Here is a 23850-nt window from a genome sequence, read left to right on the forward strand (position 1 = left end):
GGCAAGATCAGACCGTTTCTGCTCGTAGGGTAGACACCCATGAGAACGGAGGCTCTGGGTAACCATAGTAGCCCCAGACGGGCCGTAACAACGCCCACCTGGGGAAAAGATTAATTCTCCAGGTGAAACTATTCATAAGATTTTTCAGCTCAAGGCGGAACGGGCAAGCCTGACTTACACCCTGTTTCAGCTTCCGAAAATTGACTCCGGAAGCTTAGGGAGCTGTACGCTGAATAAATTAGAAGCGTAGTCCGGGGTTAGAAGAATCACTGTGAATGTATCTGTGATATCTGTCTCCCGGAAATGCCTCAGCGATACATTTTCAAAACAAGCCTGTTGATAAGAGGGGCTACATTCGGAGCACAAGGGGTAAGAAACAGGGCTCTCAAAGAGAGCATGGTAAGACCCCACAGCTGGCGTGAACTTGGAATTCTCCGCCTGCCCGTCCGTTAGAGTTCTCAGGGAGACGATGTGTCCAGCCCCTAGCTGAGGGCTCACTTATGGATCCTGCCAGACAGATGCCATGCTCGTTCTGACAGTCTGGTAAAACCCGGATAAGAGGATACCAGACCGGAAGGGAAGAAATGCCCTTCCACCAACCTCCGTGTGCCCACACCCCCGACAGGAGGGTGCCTTCATGCTGGGAAGCATAAAGGGAAGGCACCAAGATTCCCCAGACTGGAGGGGAAAAGAGGTGGAGATGTCCAGAACGATAGAATTCCGGAACGGAGCAGGACTTAACAGGTGATCCATTGACAATGAGTCTTGAGATTAATCTCTTGGGATTTAAGCTCCTGGGAAAGGGAAGGCATGGACCATGAGGTAGATAGTTAGTTTAATAGGTTGACAATGACCCTCAAATCGAGCTCCTTATAAGGAGACCCCAAAAGAGTTTTCAACAAAGGAAGGAGGGGTAACCGCCTTGCTTTGCTTGGGCCGTGTCCCTTTCCAGAAGACGAGGCCAAACTCGTAGATGGCACCGGATTAGAGATCCGAGACATCCTTGAGGGGGCCCCGGAGTGGGTCTTCTTGGTTTAAAAAAGGGTCTTTTTTTTTTATTTTTTTTTTTACTGACTTCACCTTAGGGATGGTAGACCAAGAACCGTCGAAAAGGGATGAGAAGGTAACGAATCCCCTAAAGGAAAAGTTTGCCTCACCTAATTCCGAGCTAAGCGGAAAAGGTTTGCCTCAATTATTCCCGCACCTACTTATCGCTCCGGGACGATGTTCACAGGTCCGAGAACGAGACAGAAGGCCGCAACGTCTTCAGAAAACTCTCGGTAAACAATTAACTTGAAGCGAAGAGTTATGAGACTTAACAAAATTCAAAAGCATCCAAGCACAAGGTCAAAAATTAAATGTAACAATGAAAATCATGTTCCCATACACTTAGAGAAGTGAGTCTAAAACAAGGCAAAAATAAAGCCAAAATAAGAAGCTTAATAGGCCCGAGGGGGAACCACGTAGCCTAAACAGCAAGACAGCACTTGACCAGGAAGGGAACACAAAATTCACAAAATAAACAAAATTATAAAAACAAAGTAAAAACCGTAACAGTACCAATGAAAATAAGATCCCCAAAGGCTAAGAGAAGTGAGTGACAAAAATAAAGCATAATGAGGTCATGATAATGCGAATGGGCTCGAGGGGGAAGCTCAGAGCCTAAACGCTCAACAACACTTCTCGAATGAAGCCACGATAAAAGCGAATGGGCCCGAGGGGGTAGCTCAGAGCCTAAACGCTAAACATCACTCCCGTAATGAAGCCATGATAAAGGCGAATGGGCCCGAGTGGGTAGCTCGTAGCCTAAACGCTAAACATCACTCCCATAATAAAAATCACTCGTAATGAAGCCATGATAAAAAGCGAATGGGCCCGAGGGGTAGCTCGTAGCCAAACGCTAAACAGCACTTCTCGTAGTAAATGGGTACAGAACAAACAAAAATTAATCAAACCCACTAAAGTTAGGGATCATTAATGGTAAAATATCCCAAATAAAAAGGGATACAAATAAAAACACAAAACAAACATGCCGACCCAAGACCAAGAGAGGTCAAGAGACGACGTGAGAGGAGATCGAGACAGGCGTTATAAATCCCTTTAATTATTAAACTAAAGGAAAATAAGAAGCCTCAATCGCCTAAAAACAACAAAACACTGGTACTCAAGTAATTGAAGAAGAACCTTGCGAGGATGCCATAAAAATCCAAAATAGAGCACAAAATAAGGATCACAACGAAATTACGTGTGAACTAAAAAAACGTGCTAAAATGGAATGTTGCTAGTGTTGCCTTGTATACAGTCCGCGAGTAGTGCATGGGCTTGTATCGGCACCTCTCTCGTTGGGACTTTTGACATTGGGAATCTCTATAGGATAAGGTTCCGTGTTTTTGTAGTTCACCCTTTTCCATACACGACTCCATCTAGTGGAGCTCGCTCTGGGGGTAGTAACTCCAGCATTTCATTTAGCTTTCTCTGGTATCTAGCAACGGAATTACCTAGAAATAAGTGCTGAATGGACTATTTCACCGGGTGACACGGGACCCCGATCCAGAAATAATAATAATATACTATAATTGCAACATTTATGCATTCTATAGTAAGTTATGAAAGAAAAATTTTAACCAAACAAATTTCAACCCCATCTTTTCCTGAGTCTTTGAGCTCAGGTGGGAAGGGTGAACTTGTCATATATGTCAAATTACTCTAGATGTTGCCACAACATGATCAAATCAATTTTTTTTTTTTTCTTCCTTTCTCTCTCTCGTGCCAAAGGGTAGAATGTAAGAAATAAATAGATAGGTTTAACTGATGAACTGAACATAGAACTTAGGCCAAAGGCCAAGCACTGGGACCTATGAGGTCATTCAGCACTGAAATGGAAATTGACAGTAAAAGGTTTGAAAGGTTTAACCGGAGGAAAACCTTGCAGTTGCACTATGAATCAATTGTTAGGAGAGGGTGGAGAGTAACATGGAAGAAAGATAATATGAAAGGAGGCACAGTAAAAGGAACAAAAGGGTTGCAGCTAGGGGCTGAAGGCACACCGCAAAGAACCTTAAGTAATGCATACAGTGCACCACATGAGGTGCACTGATGGCACTAACCCCCTAAAGGAGAAATAAATAGATAGATAGATAAATAGATACTGTACTTACTTCAGCCCTTCTCTCTCTCTCTCTCTCTCTCTCTCTTTCTCAGGAAAAGATAACATATAAATTTTGAAAAGAGAAATGGATTAACATTCCTCAAGAGATTAAAGAGACAAACTCTCACTCTCTCTCTCTCTCTCTCTCTCTCTCTCGCCCTGCCAGTACAAGGCTGGCTGAATTTGTTGTAGTGGTAACTCTCTCTCTCTTTCTGATTTGACTGGAAGGGTTAGAAGCATATATATATATATATATATATATATATATATATATATATATATATATATATATATATATATATATATATATATATATATATATATATATATTTATATATATATATTTATATATATATATATATATATGTATATATTTTTAAGGGTACTAATGTTTAAGATGACTTTGAAATTATATTAATAATACAATTTCAAAAATTAATACAGTAATAGGATAATAATTTAATGTATATTTGATATAAGATGATACTTTAAGTATACATTTGGTATTTGAACTTTCAAGATAGACAGTTATAGCTGTTTTTACAGGGGGGTTCTAAGTATTCTCGGATTTTAATTATTCGCAGGGGCTCTGGAATGCATCCCCTGCAAATAAGGGGGATTTACTGTATAAAGAAAAAACAATCTACAAAGTGGTGGCTAAAAATAACTTTCATTGTGATTAGAGAAGAAGAGAGATTATGGGTTGTCAATCTTAAAGAGCAGACTATATTGACACAAAGGAGTGGAATCTCCACCTCACTTCATTAAATAAATTATTTGGTCAAAATCTTAGTCTAAAGTGTAAGACTTCCTAGTACAGTCATACTCCAAACTTATGCGAGGTTAGGTTCCAGAACCCCTCACACAGGGTGAATTTTCGCATAAGTCTGGCATGGTCTCTAAAAAGGCTAATAAATTCTTATTTCTAAAGTTTAAACACTAAATATGACCCTAATCATGCTCCCAAATTATTAAGTTAACTTTTAAATGAAATTAAAGTTACTGTAATTTCATTTAAAAGTTAGCTTAATATATTACCCTTGAAAAAGAGAAATAAATGGTTGACATAAAAACTAAGATTTGGAAGAGAATTTCTTCCTCTTTCTCTCCCTCCCCTCCCAACCAACCTATTTTTAGAATCGTCTCAACCTTTTTTTAACAACTTCTTTATTCTGCGTCTCTTTCTCTTTGTTCTGAAATGCTTTTTCATGAACAAACAGTGTTTTACATTTTCACTAATACAACTCTTAGGTATTATGTCTCTGTGTTTTAGAAAATATTTGCAACACTAGTGCATTTACACTTCACAGACAATACAGGTCAAATTAGATCAATTTGAACTATCTACTGTACAGGTAAAGACGTACAGAGAATTAGTACAGGTAAAGATGTACAGAGAATTAATAAGTTGTAAAAAAACTAAGAGAGAGAGAGAGAGAGAGAGAGAGAGAGAGAGAGAGAGAGAGAGAGAGTGAGAGAGCTAAGAGAGAGAGAGAGAGAGAGAGAGAGAGAGAGATATTGTCCTTCCTTGAAATATCAAGTTATATCATTTATGAATTAGTACGGAGAGAGAGAGAGAGAGAGAGAGAGAGAGAGAGAGAGAGAGAGAGAGAGAGAGAGAGAGAGAGAGAGAGAGAGAGAGAGAGAGAGAGAGAGAGAGAGAGAGAGAGAGAGAGATATCAAAAGATGGAAATTCAGTATTAAACTATAAAATGAAATTAAAGTTACTGTATTTTCATTTAAAAGTTAGCTTAATACATTACCCTTAAAAAAAGAAATAAATGGTGTGACTCTCTCCCCTATTCTGTCAATCTATTTTTAGAAGTCTTCTCAACCTGTTTGTAAAAAATTCTTTATTCTGTCACTTTCTCTTTGTTCTGAAATGCTCTATGTTCTGAAGTGTTCTATGTCTCTATGTTTTAGAACGGCGCATTTACAGTTTTTAAACGGTACAGGTAAAATTAGATCAATTCAACATTATCTACTGTACAGTTAAAGAGATACAGAGAAACAGGGCTGTAATACGAGGTTGGCTAACAACGAGAGAACAGAGAGAGAGAGAGAGAGAGAGAGAGAGAGAGAGAGAGAGAGAGAGAGAGAGAGAGAGAGAGAGAGAGAAATCTAACCACTGATTAGCAACACTCCCCTCCTTGTCAAGTTAAATGACATGTCTGACAGCTTTTGCCTTCACCTCCTTCTTAAAAAAGATGAGGGAAGAATTTGTTTATTCAAAATAATACGAATTTTGTAATTACAGTTTTAATATTATTATTATTATATTATTATTATATTATTATTATTTGAAAATTAGTACTTATTATTAGTTAAAAAGTTTATCATACAAATAAACATACCTGTATATATGTACCATAAAAATTCATCTCACTAAAAAGAGAGAGAGAGAGAGAGAGAGAGAGAGAGAGAGAGAGAGAGAGAGAGAGAGAGAGAGAGAGAGAGAAAATTATTACTTTTAATAATATTTAATGTTATTTAATTTACACATAAAAGCTTGAAAACTTATAAATTACATATAAAAATTAAACAAACACTTTTGCTGGGTTTCTCAGTGTTCGCAAATGTTCGCGTGTCTGTGAAAAACTCGTGTATGACCATTAGTTAGGTTCCAATGAAAAATTCGTGTGTCTGTGAATTTGTGCAACTCGAATCGTGCAAGTTCGAGGTATTACTGTACAGTGTTTATTTGATGATAATGTTGAATGAAGAGGAAAAGCACTAAAAACTTATATTCTTAAGTTATTTTATATTTCATTTTTAAAAAAGATTATATTGACCTACCTTCCCACATACACATTTGTATTTCTTCAGTCTATCGTTTGGCCCTTCAGTATTGCTTTGTGATTCCACTTTTGGCTCTATTTCCTCATCAGCCAGGGAATTAACATTTTCTGCCAGTTTTGGAATTCTATCTTCATCAACTTGGTTATTAATGGTATACCCTGCATCCTCTTCTTTGCAAAATGTTCCATGCACTGTGCTAGTTTCCATCGGAGATTCAGGCAACAACTTATTTCTTCTTTTTTGGTAAGATCTGTATTAAGATTAAGGAATGCACAAAATTTCAATATTCAAGTTGACATTAGTATATATTACTATTACAATTACAATTATCTGGATCATCATTACCTAGAAGGCACCATTATCCAGACACAACTGCACCCCAGGGACCAAGGTCCAAAGATATATATGAATTTCAAAAAATTTGAAAAAACCAATATTATCCCATGGTTGGCAACGCTGCAGGGCCTCAGAAAAATACTGGTAAAACTGCTTACACTCAAACAGACTGAGAAAGGATTTTGAGGGGGGGGGGGAAGTCTTGAGAAGTTCCCAAGGTGGGGGATATGTTGGATGGCTGGGCATTATGGGAGAGGAGGAGCAGTAAGTCTGTGTAGAGGAACAATCAGAGAAGGGGTTGTTTTGGAAGGTGGGTGGAGCTGGGGAGCAGTTCCCCTGGCTGAGAGGGGGTGGGGATGCAGTGTTGGATGGGTGAAGAAGGGTACACAGATGTCTAACTTGACAGCTGAGATGAAATATCAACAGTGATAAAATATTCTCTTGTGTACAGTTATATTTGTGATAATCATATTTAGAGTCGACTAAACTTGTAATGGAATCAAGCAAAGAAAATAAGAAAAATGGCAAACATGATGCTGTGCTAAGAAACACACGATTGCGCACAACATTGATGAAATGCCACATGTAAATGTACACACACACACACACACACACACACACACACACACTAAAGCCTCCGTGATAAGGTGAAATGAAAAATCACTACATGTAATTCCAACAGAACAGAAAATGATCAACTACTTTTTAGCAGTGCTCTGAAAATAAATTTGCTTTGAACAGTCATCAAGAAATGCCAAATGTACTAAAAATGTAAACACATGTGTTGTAATGTAATACAAAAACACTGTACTGTATTACAAACCGAACAAATTTCATTTTTGGTTGATTTTACTCGACAAGGCTTTCAAACAAAATTACCAAACTTATGGCTTATATAACATACATAACTATCTCTTACAATTTTAACAACCACTTACCAAACAACTGACATAAACGATGTCGAGTATGACATAAACAAATGAATCGGGAAATAGCTGTTTCGTGATTTTGAGGGATTTTACTTTAACCTAAAGTATGTTAGTTTACCTAGGCACACCCGTTTTACATTTATGTACAAAAATAAGAATAATAATTCCAGTAATACATTTGTTTCTTTTAGCAACTGAAATATGATTCTCCTAATTCTTTTGCTAGTAGGCTCAATCAGCTGATTCTGACAATGTAAACATTAGACACTGCAAATGGCAGCCGAGTGGTTTTTTATACACTTTACAATGATGATATAACAAGATAATAATACAGTACAAGTGGATTCAGTACGTAAAATATCAGTTTCATTATCAATAGCTATATCTTAAAAACATCTGTAATAGTTTATTTGACTTATGCAAATGGATACTGTGAATATAACACCTAGCCTAGTCAATAGTTCTCAAATGCACATTTTTATCTTGTGTATGGTAATAAAATTTTTAATGACTGATAAGAATGCTGCAGTAAAAAATACACTATTGGTCATAAAACCATGGCAGGCTGTGAGTAAACACAGGTAGGCTACTTGACTGTGTCATTTATGAGAGAGAGAAAAAGAAGGGGTTACATTTTTTCAAATTGTATTTCTGCAGTATATTTTGTTACTAATTTTGGGAAAAAGGTATATAATTACCTTTTGCATAAGGTTTTTTATAATGAGCACTTATAGTTATGTGGTATTGGCAAGGTTAGGTGAGGAAGTGTATGGAGCTGCCCTTGAACATCCATTGATTTTTTTACTTGCCATTATCCAACAGGCCCTTGTCTCTATTAATCCCAAATAATTTAAGGATTACTGTATCATTATTATTTAGCTAAATTAACCAAAAAAGTCTAAATTTGATAAGGCTAGCCTAGAAGTCTCATATCTATACATACAATACTAAAGCTCTGAAACTTTTGTTTGTTTGCACACTGAAAATTAAATGGGGCTGGCGCTGCCCGTAGATTTCCCCTTCCCCCTCTTCCTCCCCTCCTCCCACACCCTTTCCCCTCCCCTGCCCTCCCCACATTTTCAACATTGAGTGACCTAATGGGTCATGGGTGGTCTAGTGTTGTATTATAGTCCTCTTACCTAAAAAATAAAAAAAATTAATGGCTCATTACAATAAAAATTTTTAAGACTGACAAAATTTCTTATTGGGATTTGTGTCCAAGACTTGCCACTGGTTAGAATTATAGCAATTACACAAACAATATTTCCCTATTATTTATTTGTCTTCAATACAGTGGTCAAAGAGCAATGCATTTGGGGCTGATGAGATGCCTAAAGAACCTTTGGTACCGGCTACTGCATGTCACGCAAGGCACACTCTAAGCAGTACCCACCTAATGGTAATGCTAATGGTAAATAAGACTTCTAAAATAATTCTGTTTTTTCACTACAAACCCAACAGCTTACATAAGGTATGCCTAATCATACAGTAAGCAGTTCCCTGGGCACATCCAGAAGGAAGAACACTACTCACTTGCCTATGCATCCTTATGGGAAGCATCCTGGTGATATGGTGTGAAAAGTGATAGGGAAGTCACATATCAAGTCTTTTAGCAAACTATGTGCTGGCCTGTGGAGAAGTATATTCAGTGCAGGTGGCACTTATGTTGACGGAGGTTTCCGCAGTTAGATACAGCAGGTATCTGACGTGTTCATTTATGCCTTCTGATCACGCCCAAGATGCGTGGAGACAATGTGACAGATTGACAGAAGCATTGTGATCCTTCAAACATTGAACCGGTGTTGTCATGCTTCCGGGGAGGGGTTATTACGTGAGTGCATGCATAGGTGCACTCTCTATTGTGTATATTATCAAGGAACCATACAATAGCCATTCACTTCAATTTGTGGTCAGGTGTGATTCGCTCTTTGTGCAGTGTTAGTGGATAAGAACAGCCACTGTGGGAAACGGTTACATGCGGCCATAGAAGTTAGTAAGATAACTCTTTAACAGCTATATTTTTTCCAGACATTATGTGGAACACCCAATTTGTGCTGCAGTGAAACTCCTCTGTTCTCCATTATGCATTTATCTGTTTTGTTCTCGACTGTGCATTTTTCTGTTTAAGTATCTATTTCTTTTTCATACACCATTTCAGGTTTTAATATGTTTCTTTTAACAGGAATTCTGGGTTCACCCTGTGAGGACAAATATTTTGGAAGTGGTGTTCTTTTAACATACTCTATGACATTTATTTTGGTCTAAAATAATTATGACCTTTTTATTTTGTTTGGTGACCAGGGTGTTAATCACTAATATTTGTTGGTCTAGAATCATTAATTCGATTGATTGTGAGTCTGAATTTCCTCTAGTTATGATTTCCATTTTTATGGGGTGTGAGTCACTCTATTTCATGACCGTAGCTATTGCTGAAATACTTTTGTTAAATCTGCAAATAAAGTCTAGTTTTGTATCTTGCCATTTTTTTCCAGCAGGCCTTTGTCTGAGGTTAGATACAGGGAGAGAAGTCGACAAGACAGAATGTGCTGACCCAATGTTGGCCACTGCTACCGGAGGATCTCAGGGATGAAAGATGATGTGACGCTGTTCTTAAAACAGATGTAGTAATAAGAGATTATGACCTTATCTGACCTTGTCGAAGGGCATAACACATACCCTGTTTTGTCCATACTCCCAGACTTCCTAAAAGAAGTGTGGGGTTGAGAGGTGGGCAATTTTTACTAAGTACAGTAAAGGGGTTGTATTAAAAAATGTATTTCAATGTTAAAAGTCTCATTTGCACAATCCAATCTCATCACTTACATGTGCCTGGTTAGCTGTTTTGGGAAGAGCTTCCTGTTTATAACAGAGCACTAAGGTAAGTAATCTTTGAGTAAGCAAGGCCAAGAAATCAGATAGTCTTAATACTACTAATAAAGGCCCAAGGACTGGATCACAACCTTGTAGGAAGACAGTAAAATATCTCTGGTAAAAAATTAAAGTAATAAAGACTTCATCAGCCACATAAGGATCTCATACTGTGAGTGCTATGATCTTGAGGTAAATGGATTATGGTTCAGACAAAATTGGAGCGACTAAATAGAAAGCCCACCCACTTATATTGGCCCACCACAACCACAGGATCAAAGATTTTTATGCATTTAACAATCACTAAGTTAATGTAATGTGATGTAGATCCAGTGGCCATGATAGGGTGTACTGATCCAAACTTTGTGACCTCCACAACAGACCAGATGCTTCAAATTCATATGAGCCTTCCTGGGATAACTGTATTCACCATTGTGGGATAACACTCCAGTGTCAAAATTATATAAGACAAGTACTTGAATACTGTATACAGTTATTTAATAAGTACGGTATGGAATACTGGTTTGAATGAGGATGAGAGAGAGAGAGAGAGAGAGAGAGAGAGAGAGAGAGAGAGAGAGAGAGAGAGAGAGAGAGAGAGAGAGAGATTGTGTGGCAATAAATAAGTGCTTCAGATTTTACACAAAATAAAAACATATTCATTTAAAGAAAAGAAAATCACATACTCAAAAAGAGAAAATTCAAATAAAAAGAACAGTAAAACATAAGGTGATCATTGTTGACTGAAGACAAAGAAAATAGTTATAGTCTCCTCTTGAACGGCAGCTTAAGTGAAAAAATTCGCAGGTAACGCTTCAAAGTTTAGTGCATGTGACTGGTCCCGCCCACTAACAGGAATACCAGGAACTACTTAGCAGACAAACTCATTCTGTTTATGCCATATGTCCACTGGAGGGGAGGAGGGAGGGCTCTGATCATGTAAATTCTTGGTAAGTATATATAAAACTTTATTTTATTACAAAAATATCATTTTTGTATACATGTAACTTACCAAGTAATTACATAGCTAATTCCCACATTGACAGGAGGTGGGATACATTGACATATTCTACTACTAAACATTAAGTCATGTAATGAATCTGAAATAGAAAAAGTTCCTAGCATTAGTTAAGAGAGCCTGCAGAAGAAAATTGCCTCTGGCTGGTGCTCACCTTAACCTGTAGTGGCATGGCGGTAAAGCTGTGGAGTGCCTCTACCTAAGTGGGAGCCTTGCATCAAAGGAGTAGTCTGATGGCTAGCAAAGCATAACTGGAAGTTTTGCAGCGAAGGAGCTAACCAAAGGCTACCAAAACTTTAAAAAGTACCCTTGCCCTGGGCGCAGTACCACAATAAAAAACAACCAGATAGCACTGTCACTTGCACTGAAATAAAGACCATGACCCATTCAATGAGACTGGTGGGTGCTCCAGGTACATTGTAACCCCGGCTCTCACAAAACTCAGCACCTTACTGCAAGGTGAGGAGATAGTACGAGAAAATTCTATGCTTCCCTCTGTGATCACAAGCCAGTTACTAATAATTGAAGGTACTGCAAAAAATTTTAACAATGTTTAAACTTTTCTGTAGAGGTGGGAAGCAAAAATTGATTACACTTCCAGTAGGTTGATTGTAGGATGGATGTTAGGTGCATATATGCATGAAGGCTAATGAGGTTCTGCTTCATGTATGGACTTGGTCTATGAGACTATTCTTAGTTTCAAGAGAGCAATGGGCCTACTTTTAAGTGAAAGCTAAAGACATCAGAACAATCTGATGTCTTTAGCTTTCACTTAAAAGTAGGCCCATTGCTCTCCTGAAACTTAGAATGGTCTCATAGACCAAGTCCATACATGAAACAGAACAATGTATTCTGAGACAGGATGAATAAGGGTCCTTGTTAGAACACTAAAGGTTATGAATGGCCCCCTGTACTTCCAATCCTGCTCAGGTAATACCTGAAAACTCCAACAGAATAGAGCTTCCTACTTTTCCCCAGCGCCAAGGATGTGGGGAGATTTGGCACCAGACGATTGGAAACTGGCAGCCAGATATCTAATCGGTCAGGAGCTGGCGGGCACAGGAGCTTGGGGCAGAGCTGGAAGCCAGGTGAAGTAAAAGCTTGGGCTGGTGGGTGCTTCTGGGCGCCAGGAGCACTGTCCCTGGCTGTCAAGACCGTCGTCTCTTCCATTAAGTTCTTGAGAGAGATAGAATGGTTCCAGATCATGGAAGGGTCCTTGTTCTTGGTTAAAAAAACCCAGGGTAAATGAGCAAACCGTGTTACTGAGTCAAACTTAGCTCGATACCCCTAAAAAGGAGGAACATGAAAGATTCTGTATCATCTCCGATAAAAAGGCAGTGCTGCCACTGAGTCATAAGTGTCTTAGAAGAAAAAACTTAAGAGTCTGAGACACCCAATTCGGAACATTATTCACTTTGATTTGTAGACTGAGCTAGAAGATGATGTCTGCATCTTTCAAATGTCTCTTATAGCACCTTTGAAAAACCCCTCCTCCCTGAAAAGCACCCAAACAGCGCAAAGCCTGCCCGTGTAAAAGTGTAGCACCCTTGGTGGTGTCTCTTGAAGTGAGGTTGTTCGAGAAGAAATGAATAGTGGAAAGATTCTTGGAAAGTCCACCAATCAACCATAGCAATTCGGGAACCATAAACTATGGTTCAGAACGGGCTACAAGGAATGTCATAATGTTCTGACGAGCCTGAGAAAGTTCAGCCCTTCCTTGACCATGTCGAATGGCGGAAGAGCTTAGAGGTCCAGGTTAGAACGATCTTGCAGTTTGGTGTCTGTTGCCCATACTAGATGATCCCTTTAAGGTGGCACACAGCCAAGGTCAGCCTGCCCCATAGAAGCACATGACCCAACACTTCAGGGGATTCAAGGTCCACTTGGGGGTAAGAGTGAGTTTCTGATGGCTCAGTTCATCTGCCAGAAATTCCAGTTGGACTAGAAAAAACTTGATTGATCGTCTGCAGAAAAGCCCCCTTGTCACTTGGTGGAGAGTGCTAATGTAAAGAAGTAAGGACTGTGGTCTTGTCTAAAGGAATACCACAGCCTAGGAGTGAGCGAGGGTTGAGAAGAACTGAAGCCTTAAGCGAATGGCTTTCAGCTCTCTGGCATGTATGTGAAGGTTCGTTCCCCTGGGGACACGTCCCGGAAATTTCCAGGTTCCCCTAGCAGGCTCCCTCTACTAGAACAAGGTGTGAGAAGCAGTCTAAGACTAGTCTCATGATGATGGACTTCTTTTGAATCTAAATTCAGACAGATACTACTGTAGGTCCGACTGAAAACTGGGTCTTTGGGAAAAGACAGCGAGACCAGTTATGATTCCTTGTCCCTATTGGTCTTGTGGGACAGGCTGAAGTTCACTGTCAGAAAAGAAGACAAAAGTAAGCAGAGCAAGGACTTGAGAGAAGTCTTATGGCAAAGATGTCAAAGCCTAAATTTCTGCACTGGAAGACCCTGTCTTGTAGGATGGGTCTGGGATATCTTTCGGAGTCTGTATGTGGACATGAAATAAAGTATCCCACATACAGGCAGTCCCCGGTTATCAGCGGGGTTCCGTTCCTGACGACGTGACGACAACCGAAAATCGCTGCTAACCGAAAATTGGCGACAATAGCACTGATCCCCGGTTAGTGGCGCCGATAACCGGTTAGCGGCGCCGATAACTGGTGATCAGCGCTGCCGATAAGAGGTGATCAGCACCGATAACCGGTTATCAGCATCGAAAATCTGGTTATCGTCGTCGCTAGACAAGCGCCGTAAAACCGGATCGCCAGTAACTGAGGCTGCCGATAACCAGGGACTGCCTGTATCAGGAACTCCACCCAACTGCACTGGAGAATGGATGACAGGACTGTCCGGTTGGTCTCTGCAAGTGAACACACTTGTAGAACCTCATGCAGACTTCAGACAACTAAACGGACTAGTTGCCGACCCTGCTGATACTTGACAGCCACAGACACATAGCCATCAGGGCGGGATCAAGTTCTTAACGTGATAACGCTTTGCATGAACTCGATGACACCTCGTCCAGACTGACAACATGTGTGGAACTGTACTTAGCTAAAAACTAATATCTGACATGCTTATAGGAACTTGGAGAGTCCACAAGACATATAAAAGCCTGGCCACGGGATAACATTGGTGCAGTCAAACACACTGCTCTAAAAGAAAAAATCCGTGAAAAAGAATTAGGCATTCAGCAGTGGGAGCCTAGTATGGTTAGATAGTGCCGAGTGCTCTGGAACAGGTGTTGGGGGCTTGGGAATCGGCGCCAGGCACCAGAAAGCTGGTACCAGGAGCTTTGAAGCTGATTCACGCACTCAGGAACAGGCGCTGCTGGTGAGAGAATTCATGGTGCTTCTCTTCTGCTTGGCGCCCAAGAAAAGTTTTTCAACAAAAAGAGGGAAGATATCATCATTCCAAAGGAAAAATGGATTGAGGATTAGACATACAGTATACCGTCTGAAAGTCGCTGTGATTCTCTTGGTAGACGGCTGAAGGAGAAGAGAAGAGAGTTGATAGCGACTGTGTTTCTCCCAGTTGAAAAAAAAAGAGCCCCAAAGCTCCCTTCTTGCGATCCCAACGAAGGAGTGGAAAACTCAAAAAACTAATTCAACCGTCATTATCTGCATAGGACAGGACTAAGAGACCAGCTGAAGCAATGTCTCTTGGTAACACTTGAGAGTCTCCTATCTTCTTAGCCCCTGCTCCTGAAGTCAGTTAAGAAACACCTTTACTTCAAAAACTTGACAAGAACTTCAGCCAGGAGGACTAAGACCGTCTAATCACAGAGAGAGGAAAAGACAGAAACACTTGTCTTGCTCCCTTAAAACCAAAGTCAGACTCCTACTCCCTGCAGAGGTGATAGCTTTCTTCAACATGCTCATAAACTCGTACACAAAAGTCCCTGTCCGGAAAGGACAGTGCTCTGAGACACTAACTGACATCACACAGGGAGCAACTTGGCTTGTCTGGAACTTCCAGGTGAAGGTGGAACAGACACCCAGTGATCAGAGACTAGTGTCGGCCACATAAAGACCAGAGCTAAGCGTTCAATTGGAAACTGCGCTCACAAAAGACCAACAGTATGTTCTTAGAAGAGACAGGTGCCGAGCTAAAGAGAGACTGGTGCCAGACACTAGCAGACTGGCACCAGACACATGAGAGCTGGTGCTGGGAGCTCTATATGTGATATTGGGTGCTTGGGCACTATCAGGTGCTATCTGGTGCTATCGGGCGTTAGTGGGCACTACTGGACTATGACAAAGATGAACACTCAGACACTTCTGGTTCGTTTGATGCCAAATACCAGTGTTCCACAACTTGAAGTTCAGGGGACAAAAGCTCAAGACTGTCCCAGAAGATATAGGAAGACTGTGGACTACACTCCCGCTCCCTGAGATGTTTACAGGAGAGAGGAGAAGTGCAAAATCATCTGACAGTGCCTCTTCAACGGATGAGATTCACCACTGGCGTACCACTAGGGACAACAAGTGCACATAACTGTGGAAGCCTTTCCAATGGCTGTCCGTCAATACCTGCAGACAACAGGCTCAACTGAGGGGCAGCTACCCGGGGCAAAACCCCTTCGGACTCCCAAGGACCGACAGTATGCCTCCTCCCAGGTTTAGGGGAGTCTGACAGGAACTGAGTTTAGGAGATCTGAAGGAGTCGGATAGCTGCCCTCTTCATTACACATCCAGTAAGAGCCTTTCCAAAGGCTGTCTGCCTACACCTGGGAATCTGCAACAGAAAAGTGTAGATGTTGTTCAATTAATCCTTTACCAACAATAGTTGAAGTACACAGAGCACCATTAAACAGGCATATCTCAATTACTATCAAATGTTATTTGTGACTTGCAGATATGCACTTCATTACTGCAGATATCGGTCTGAAGGAGAACACAATATTTATGTTTATAACGCTACTTGGAATACTTGGAAGAGGAAAATTAACCTTTACCGACCATAGTAGAAGTACAAAGAGTACCATCATACAGACATATCTCAATTCTTATCACACATAATCTGGGACTTGCAGATATACATTTCATTACCAAAAATATCAGTCGGGTAACGAACACAATATTAATGTTTATTACGCTACTTGGAAAAGGAAAGTTAACCTTTACTGACAATAGTACCCAGAGTATCATTACTGTATACAGACATATCTCAATTCCTATCAAACATTATTTGAGACTTGTCGATATGCATTTCATTACTGAAAATATTGGTTTGGTAGTGAATGCAATATTTACGTTTATTATGTCAATCAGTAAAGATAGTGGTGAACGCAATGTTTACGTTTAATTGGTAAATTACGCTACTGGTAGTTGCTCAAATTGACTGCAAATTTGCTACTGTAGCAAACAATGATAAACTTGAATCAGATCTTAAAACAAAACAGTAATATACTGATCCTGAAAGCTGTATGCTTGAAGGCTACCTGAGATCAGCGATAATACATCACTGAAATCCGGTCTCCGAACGGCAAGTTTAAGAACAAAGCTGCCATCGACACACTGTGTTTACTTGAGCACCAGCAGAAACAGAATGAGGTTGTTAGTTAAGTAGTTCCTGGTATTCCCGTTAGTGGGTGGGACCAGTCGCCTGCACTAAACTTTGAAGCCTTACCCGTGAATTTTGAATTTAAGCTGCCGTGCAAGAGGAAACTATAGCTATGTAATTACTTGTAAGTTACTTATATAAAAATACAGGTTTGCAGTGGTTGATAAAAATAATGTCACAATTATCTACAGTACAGTATTTTTACAAACAAAATGCATAAAAATACCTATCAATATTTGAAATGAAATTGTTTGCATAATTCATCGTCTTGTAATGTTTCATACATTCATGCCAATCTGTCTTTGCTCACCTACATTTGTCATCATCATTTCCATCATACGTCATCTTAATTTTTCTGATGGAACTTGAATGAAATTTGCAACAGAAATGGGTAACTGTTTTATGTTATAGGGAAAAACACAAGAAAGGCCAGTAAGCAAGTGCTATACAGTGGCCCCCGTTTTTACGCATTTCACATTTCCGCATTTCATTTTGTTGCGGATTATTGTGGAACACATCATTCACTTGTCCGCAGGGGAAATTTCACTAATTTGCAGATTTTTCTTCGGTTTATATCTCTAAAATTATCACCAATTCACTTTTTTTTTGTAGAGCAACACTGTGTACAGTATTCACTAATTAATGTATTTTTCATTAAAATATATGTATAATAGCTGAGCACAGCATATTACTTTTGGGCTAGGTTCTGAGTGAGCTGATGATTGTTAACCTAAGCTTATTTACATGTAACTATAGTATGTATGCTGAATTTAATAAACTGTTCTGTTAGGTAAAGGCAAATAATTGTGAAATTTCTAGTTTTGCATACTGTGGAAATAAAAATATAGGTTAGCCGTGACTGAAGATATAGATACTGTAGTAGCTTAGCCTCAGCTAGGTCACAAAACTTCCTTAATCTTCAGTATAATGTATTAATGTTTTTTATATATCAATTAAATGACTTTATACATATTAAACTAATCTGTGAGATAGTCTGAGATTACAGCAATCTTAAATGTTTAAACATCAGTTGTGCCAAATGTATATTTGTCAGTGTTTTGAGGAATATTTTGTAATGGTGACTGCTAACATTTTTTATGGTTTGCCAGTGAATCAGTCCTATTATTGTCAAACTAACAGGCTGCTACTTTACAAACAAACATGTATTACTTTTGTGTGGTGATAGAGCTACTTGGTGAAACTAGCTTGGGTAAGCTGCCCTACTGTGAAATGTTTTACTTGCTTATAAGTCACATATTGTTTTTCATCATTACAAACTTTCTTCATACAATATCAATGTAAACTCCTTATTTCTCTGGATTCTATATGCTCTGTTAATTGCTGTACCTTTTCATATGCTACTAATAGGCTAGGATTTTGGAGTAGCATAGCCTTAGGCTAGGATACTCCCTATTCCCATAAGTGCATTTTGAACATACCAGCAACCTCTCGGACCTATTAGTTGGTGTTAAACATGGGTTAATTTATACAAAAACTAAATAAGTCCCTATAACTTTTAAAACATAGTGGCATCTCCCTTTAAGAAGAACTGAAGCATCTGGGATGACTTTACCGCATACAAAAGGGTTAATTACAAGTTAAGGGTTTGTGGAGAAACAGATTTGAATATTTCTTACCCAAATTACCTGTAAGCAGTACGTAGACCGAAAATTATATTTTGAAGCTGCTTGTGTAATTCATCCATCTGGTTGACAGAAATCATGCAACTTTTGCAGAGAGCATATGTAGGATTGCTTTGAGTAGTTTGAGATGCATCACAAGTTATAACTCCCAAAACCTGAAACCTTACAATGTTTAATTACATGACAATGGTGATTATATGATGAGAAATGTAAAACATGAAATTAACAGCAGTTAGCAAATATACCTTAGTAGCAGCTGAATTTACTCTGCTATGTCATTACAATAGATTTTGTTAAAATTAATGACTATGAGCAGTCATAAATACTTGAAAAGAGCTTTAATGATATCATAATTATTTCTATTTCCTTTAAGACATCTTAAACTTTCAGTGCTCTGATGGAAAAATGCCATCAAAAGAACCCCAGACATATCATGCCACAGTAGAGAAAAAATAGAAAATAGGTGACTGAAGCATAGTGGCATATGTGTAACACATTCTTTCAATCCTTGGTTATAAAATATATGCCTTTCTGTGTAGTTTTATCTAGCTGCAAGTAACCTGTAAGGCTGTGAGGGTATTTTGGTTAACAGGTTTTTACCGAAAAATATGATTTTTTTTTATGTATCTTTGGGTACTAAAACCCACCATTTTATGGCTGCCTTCTGGTGCATCAGCTCCTTTTCCCGACATGCTCAAAAGAAGAAGAATCCTGCTTGCTGTATGCACAACTCCCAAGTTCCTCTATCAAAGAAAATAGTAATATCAAGTGTTTGTCAGTCTGAAGAGACTTGACAAACTTTGCTCCAATCAACTTGACTAGTTATCACTTTTTCTTAACTGACTTTTGCAGTTTTAGTTCATATTATCCTTTATTTTTTATCTTGACGATGGTTCTACTGTACTAATTATTGTTTGGATTTCTTGCCTTTAATAAGTGTATTAAGTGTTGCTGGAGGAGGTTCAAAACAGTGACAACAACTAGGGATCAAGCTGAGAAACAGGACTATATAAATGCAGATGTCAAAATGATCCATTCCATGTGCTTAATCTTCAAAGGACTAAGGAGATCATTCCTAAAATATATAATTTCCTTAATTTTTGATGTTCTCAAGATGAATATGGGCAGAAAATAAGAATGGCACCCCTATTAGTAGAGGCTGCTACTAAATCAAGTACCAGTGGTTTGTACTGAAAGCACTGGAGGGCAGAGCTCTTCTGAAGGTAGATATTTTGAGAGAACATAAAATATGAAAACTGACAAATAAATAAAGCTGATTTTTCTAGGGGAATAAACTGCCTCTGAGTGTATTATTGGTAGTTTTGCACTATTTTTATTGCAATGTTTACACCTTTTATCTTTCTCAAGCCCAGATAAATGGGGAGGGCTGGAGTTGGGAAGGGCACCCATCCATAAAAATTGTACCAAAATTACGTATTAAATGAGCTGTTATGATAGAAACACCTGGAAGAGGCTTATTAAAATCAGTGACCCCAACTAGGAATTAAAGCTGAGATGAAGACTACCGCTTATGTGACTTGTCTTTCTGTTAATAATGCTGCTCTTGTAAGTCTCCTTTTTATTTTGAACTGACTTTCTGTTCACCTGTTATTCATTACAGTAGTTAGGAATTAGTCCTTTTTATACCAATTTCAGATTGGACTTTGAACCAAAATGATCTTGGATAGCTCAGCTCATTAATGTCTTGTTTAAAAAAGTTCAATAACCTATGTCACATGTAATGTATTCTTCATTTTGTTATACACATTTAACTTACTGCAAACTACACGATTATTTTACATATTCATACCGTGTTTACAATTTTCCTTGCTTAGATCAATTCATTGTTAGTTACAGTCCACATTCTCAGCTTCCTACTGTGAATAGTACTACAAAATGGCCTGTTTAGTTCAAGATAATTTGTGGTGTATATAATTATAATACCCCAGTATTTGCAGTCTAGTTAGTGATTTGAGTACTCTTAAAGTGATCAGTCATATTTTTCATAAACTAATTTTTCACATAATGTTCTACATGGTTTAGCATAGATGCATCATGTTTAGCACACAGAGAGATCCTCATTTGTTATAAGTTCCAATATGGGTCAAGTTCGGGGCCATGTGTCTAGGGAAGATGTAAGGACTGGTCACAGTACCAATGGCAACTATCTAATGGTAGAAAGGACCATAGCCACCCAAAGTGACTATTATGCTTTAGATAAATCTTTAACTTCTTGTTTCAGCATCATCTACTTCTACTTCTACCCCCTTTTGTGAGAAGGGATCATTCTCACATTCCTGCTCAAGGTACTATATCACCTTCTTCAGAAGGCCTACACATGCTAAAACACACTGAACAACACTCATCTGCTCCTCATTTGGCATTAGAGATCAGTTCTTCTCAAACAGCTATTATTTCCTGCAAGAAAGCTCTTTATTTTGGAGATTGTTTTCTTGGTGCCAAACATTAGAACTCAAGGCAGCACTCCTAGGTCTTGTAGCAATACTGCCTCTTCAGTTCTCTTGTCTAGCAAGAATGCTACCAACTACTGTATGCACTTATTATAGGCAGCAATAGTAGGTTGCATTTGCCCTCAATCATTGAAGAAGTTGTAAAGAAAATTTGCAAGCATTACCATTCTGCTCAACCCATTACAGGTAGTGCTTTAGGAATTTGCAAGAGTTACCATACTGCTAAACCCATAGTGCTTCAGGAATTTACAAGAATTACCATACTGTCGGTTCCCTTAATACTTCTTGCTCCTCAGTATCTAATAAATATAAGTTCTTACAAGAATAACTTACCAGCAGATTTATAAGATTTTCCTCTTAGACTGCCTACAATTCTCAGACATCAGATAAATGCAGTCTACTCATATCTACATATTTAGAAGACCAATGAGTTTTATAGCTTTGCTTTTGACTGTTTTCAGTTTCATACCATGCACAAATGAGATTCTTTGAGTTTCTTGCCACTATACAATGAGATTCTAGCACCTGTACCACTGGAAAAGTTGTGACCTTGGAATGTGAGTGCTTACTGTTTGAACATGCTAAGTCATAGAAAGCAGGCACTATCAGGGCTCCCTGTTTTGCCTGTTGAGAACTGTGGACATTGACATGCTTGCAGCATACTGCCCAAGATGGGTGCGTTACCCTTACTTTCACCACTGTTTGGTAATGGGAGTGGATCTGTGGGTCATTTAAACCTGGAAACAAGGTTATTACTTGCCTTATCTGGAGACAAGCATCTCATTGATGCAAGAGCCTACCTGAATTATGTCATATAATAGTTTTCTATCCTCCACAGAGAAGTAAGATCAATGACAATGAGGGGAAGCTATATAGTAGGCGCCTACGAGGCTTTTGCAGTGGTTGTCCCAAGGGCAAAGGAAGAAGGCCTGTTATTGACTTCATTCCTCAAAACTGCTACATGCAGATGAGCCGTTTTGGATGCAGATAGAAACATAAATCCATTGCTCTAACTGGAGGGGAAACTTAGATATCACTGCAATTGAAAGCTGCATACTTCCATGTTTACATTCACAAATCTTTGAGGGTATTTCTTCAGTTTGTTAAGCGAGGAAGAGTCTTCCACCTCAAGGTCCTTTGATTTGGTGTGGCCACAGTCCTGAAAGTCTTCACTCATGTCATGGCCCCAATTGCTGCCTGGGCTCATAAGAGAGAAGTCAGACTTTTGAGGTAACTTGCCAATGGTTGATCATGGCATCCTCTTCTAGAGTCCTTTAGAATCAAGCAAGTTAACTCATCAGCATGTGCCAATACTTGGGCATAACTCTAAACTGGTACAAACTGGCTGTAATACCAGCAGAAAAGGCAACTTATCTGGGAATGGGCATCAATGTTCCAGGCACAAACCAAGATCAAGAGAACATGCAGGGTCCATGCTCTGTTAAAGTTCAAGAAAACCTACTTCCCATTAGCAGATTTTTAACAAAGAAAGCTAAGCCACCTGAATTCCTTGCATAACTAAGATTGCTGCATCTGGAACTGAACATACAGTGGTCTTCCACAGATCAGCCGGATGACCTTCCCATCTTACACTCTGAGATGGTCCTAGCAGACCTTGCTTTGCTGCTAAACAAATGGAACCTGCAAGTTGAGATTCCTGTCTCCTCCTGCCCCAGACTTATGGATGCCTAAAGGGAAGGTTGGGGCACCAATCTAAAGGATCTGGTAATTTCAGACCTATGGTTGCAAGAAATGGTCTGGGATAAATTTTCCAGAACTGAGAGCTGCCTGTCTGACAAAGTGGTAGCTGTGATATTGGACTTCCACATAGTGGCTTATCTCAGGAAAGAAAGTAGTATCAAAATCTTGTGTGAAACCCCAGTAGCTGGTGGATAATCTGTTGTAGGCAGAGGATCAAAATAAGAACCTGATCCCCATATACCAAGGAAGAGTAATGTGGTAGCCAACACCTTAAACAGACGGGACCCAATGCTTCCAACAGAATAGTCCCTGCATCCCTAGACTTGCAACATGCTTTAGAAGTAGTGGGAACTCCTTTATCTGGTCTGTTTCTCATCAGCTCCAATCACAAGCTTCCAAACTCATGTTCAGCCCTGCCAGACAAGGAAGTGTGGGCAAGTGATATCTGGGGAAATGATGCTTTCACAATCTGGAGGCATACATGTTTCTGCTCTTTCTCCTTAGTTAGGCCAGTGTTGGACAAACTGCAACAGTTCAGCAATGTCCTTAGGACCTTCACAGCCACACTCTGGCCTCAGTAAGCCTGATACCCAGGCCTTATGCCTATGGTGGATCTCACATGAGCCTTTCCATACAAGATGAAGTTCCTCCATCAACCTTACTTGTGGAAATACCACCAGAATCTCAGACTCCTCAATCTGCACACATGGAGGCTCTCCAGCAATGTCTTGTGAAGAGAGGCTTTTATGCCAGGCTGCCACCTAGGGTTACATTCTGGCCTCTTGCAAATATTCTAGAGTAGGGGCATTGACATGGGATCTTCAAGTGAGATCCATCACATGTGCATATCTTTGGAAAGGGAAGCCACACCCAGGACTGCAGTTCCCATCCTGGGACATGTTGCTGGTGTTGCAACACCTATCCAGTTACTGCACATGCACAAAGACCTGGAAGATGCTCAGCCTAGGTGGCGAACCTGAAGTGTGTCCTGAATAATCCAATAAATTACATGCTCTCTTCAGCAGTTGTCACTTGTGGACTTCAGCAGTTGTCACTTGTGGACTTAAAACACAAAAGTGTTTCACCCATGACTGGGTCTGAAAGCCTGAGGATATACCACTCCTGTGGGTAAGTGCAGTGGTGGTTCTCCATTGCCTATGATTTCTCCAACTGTGACACTGTCTGCTGAAGTTCATTCTCTTCCTTGTCATGATATTTGGAAAATGTAGACATCCCTCCTGCTCAGAAGCAGCAAGTAATGAGACAAGATAGCAATCTTACAAGAAAAAGACTTGTGATTTTGGAAAGCATGGAGACCATGGTCATTTTATGGCTCTTGGTAGTTACCAGGATCCTTTTGGAA

At 39.4% G+C, this 23850-nt stretch overlaps 1 protein-coding gene across 14 annotated transcripts in view; it reads right to left on the reverse strand.

Annotated features, from left to right (window-relative positions):
* LOC136850629 (zinc finger protein 418-like) overlaps window positions 1-23850 on the reverse strand; it is a 191848-nt gene that overhangs the window by 111889 nt on the left and 56109 nt on the right. For 11 of the 14 annotated variants that reach the window (XM_067124337.1, XM_067124343.1, XM_067124344.1 and 8 more), the window contains 2 exons: window positions 18319-18470; window positions 5945-6197 (listed from right to left, as the gene is read on the reverse strand). In XM_067124337.1, the coding sequence (XP_066980438.1) occupies window positions 5945-6197; window positions 18319-18470 (405 nt within the window). Of the gene's footprint in view, window positions 1-5944; window positions 6198-18309; window positions 18471-23850 lie in introns of those variants that run through there. The other 3 variants (XM_067124345.1, XM_067124346.1, XM_067124347.1) reach the window with 2 other exon arrangements.

This window comes from Macrobrachium rosenbergii, chromosome 22, assembly GCF_040412425.1.
Source record: "Macrobrachium rosenbergii isolate ZJJX-2024 chromosome 22, ASM4041242v1, whole genome shotgun sequence".
NCBI classification, from domain to species: Eukaryota; Metazoa; Arthropoda; class Malacostraca; order Decapoda; family Palaemonidae; genus Macrobrachium; species Macrobrachium rosenbergii.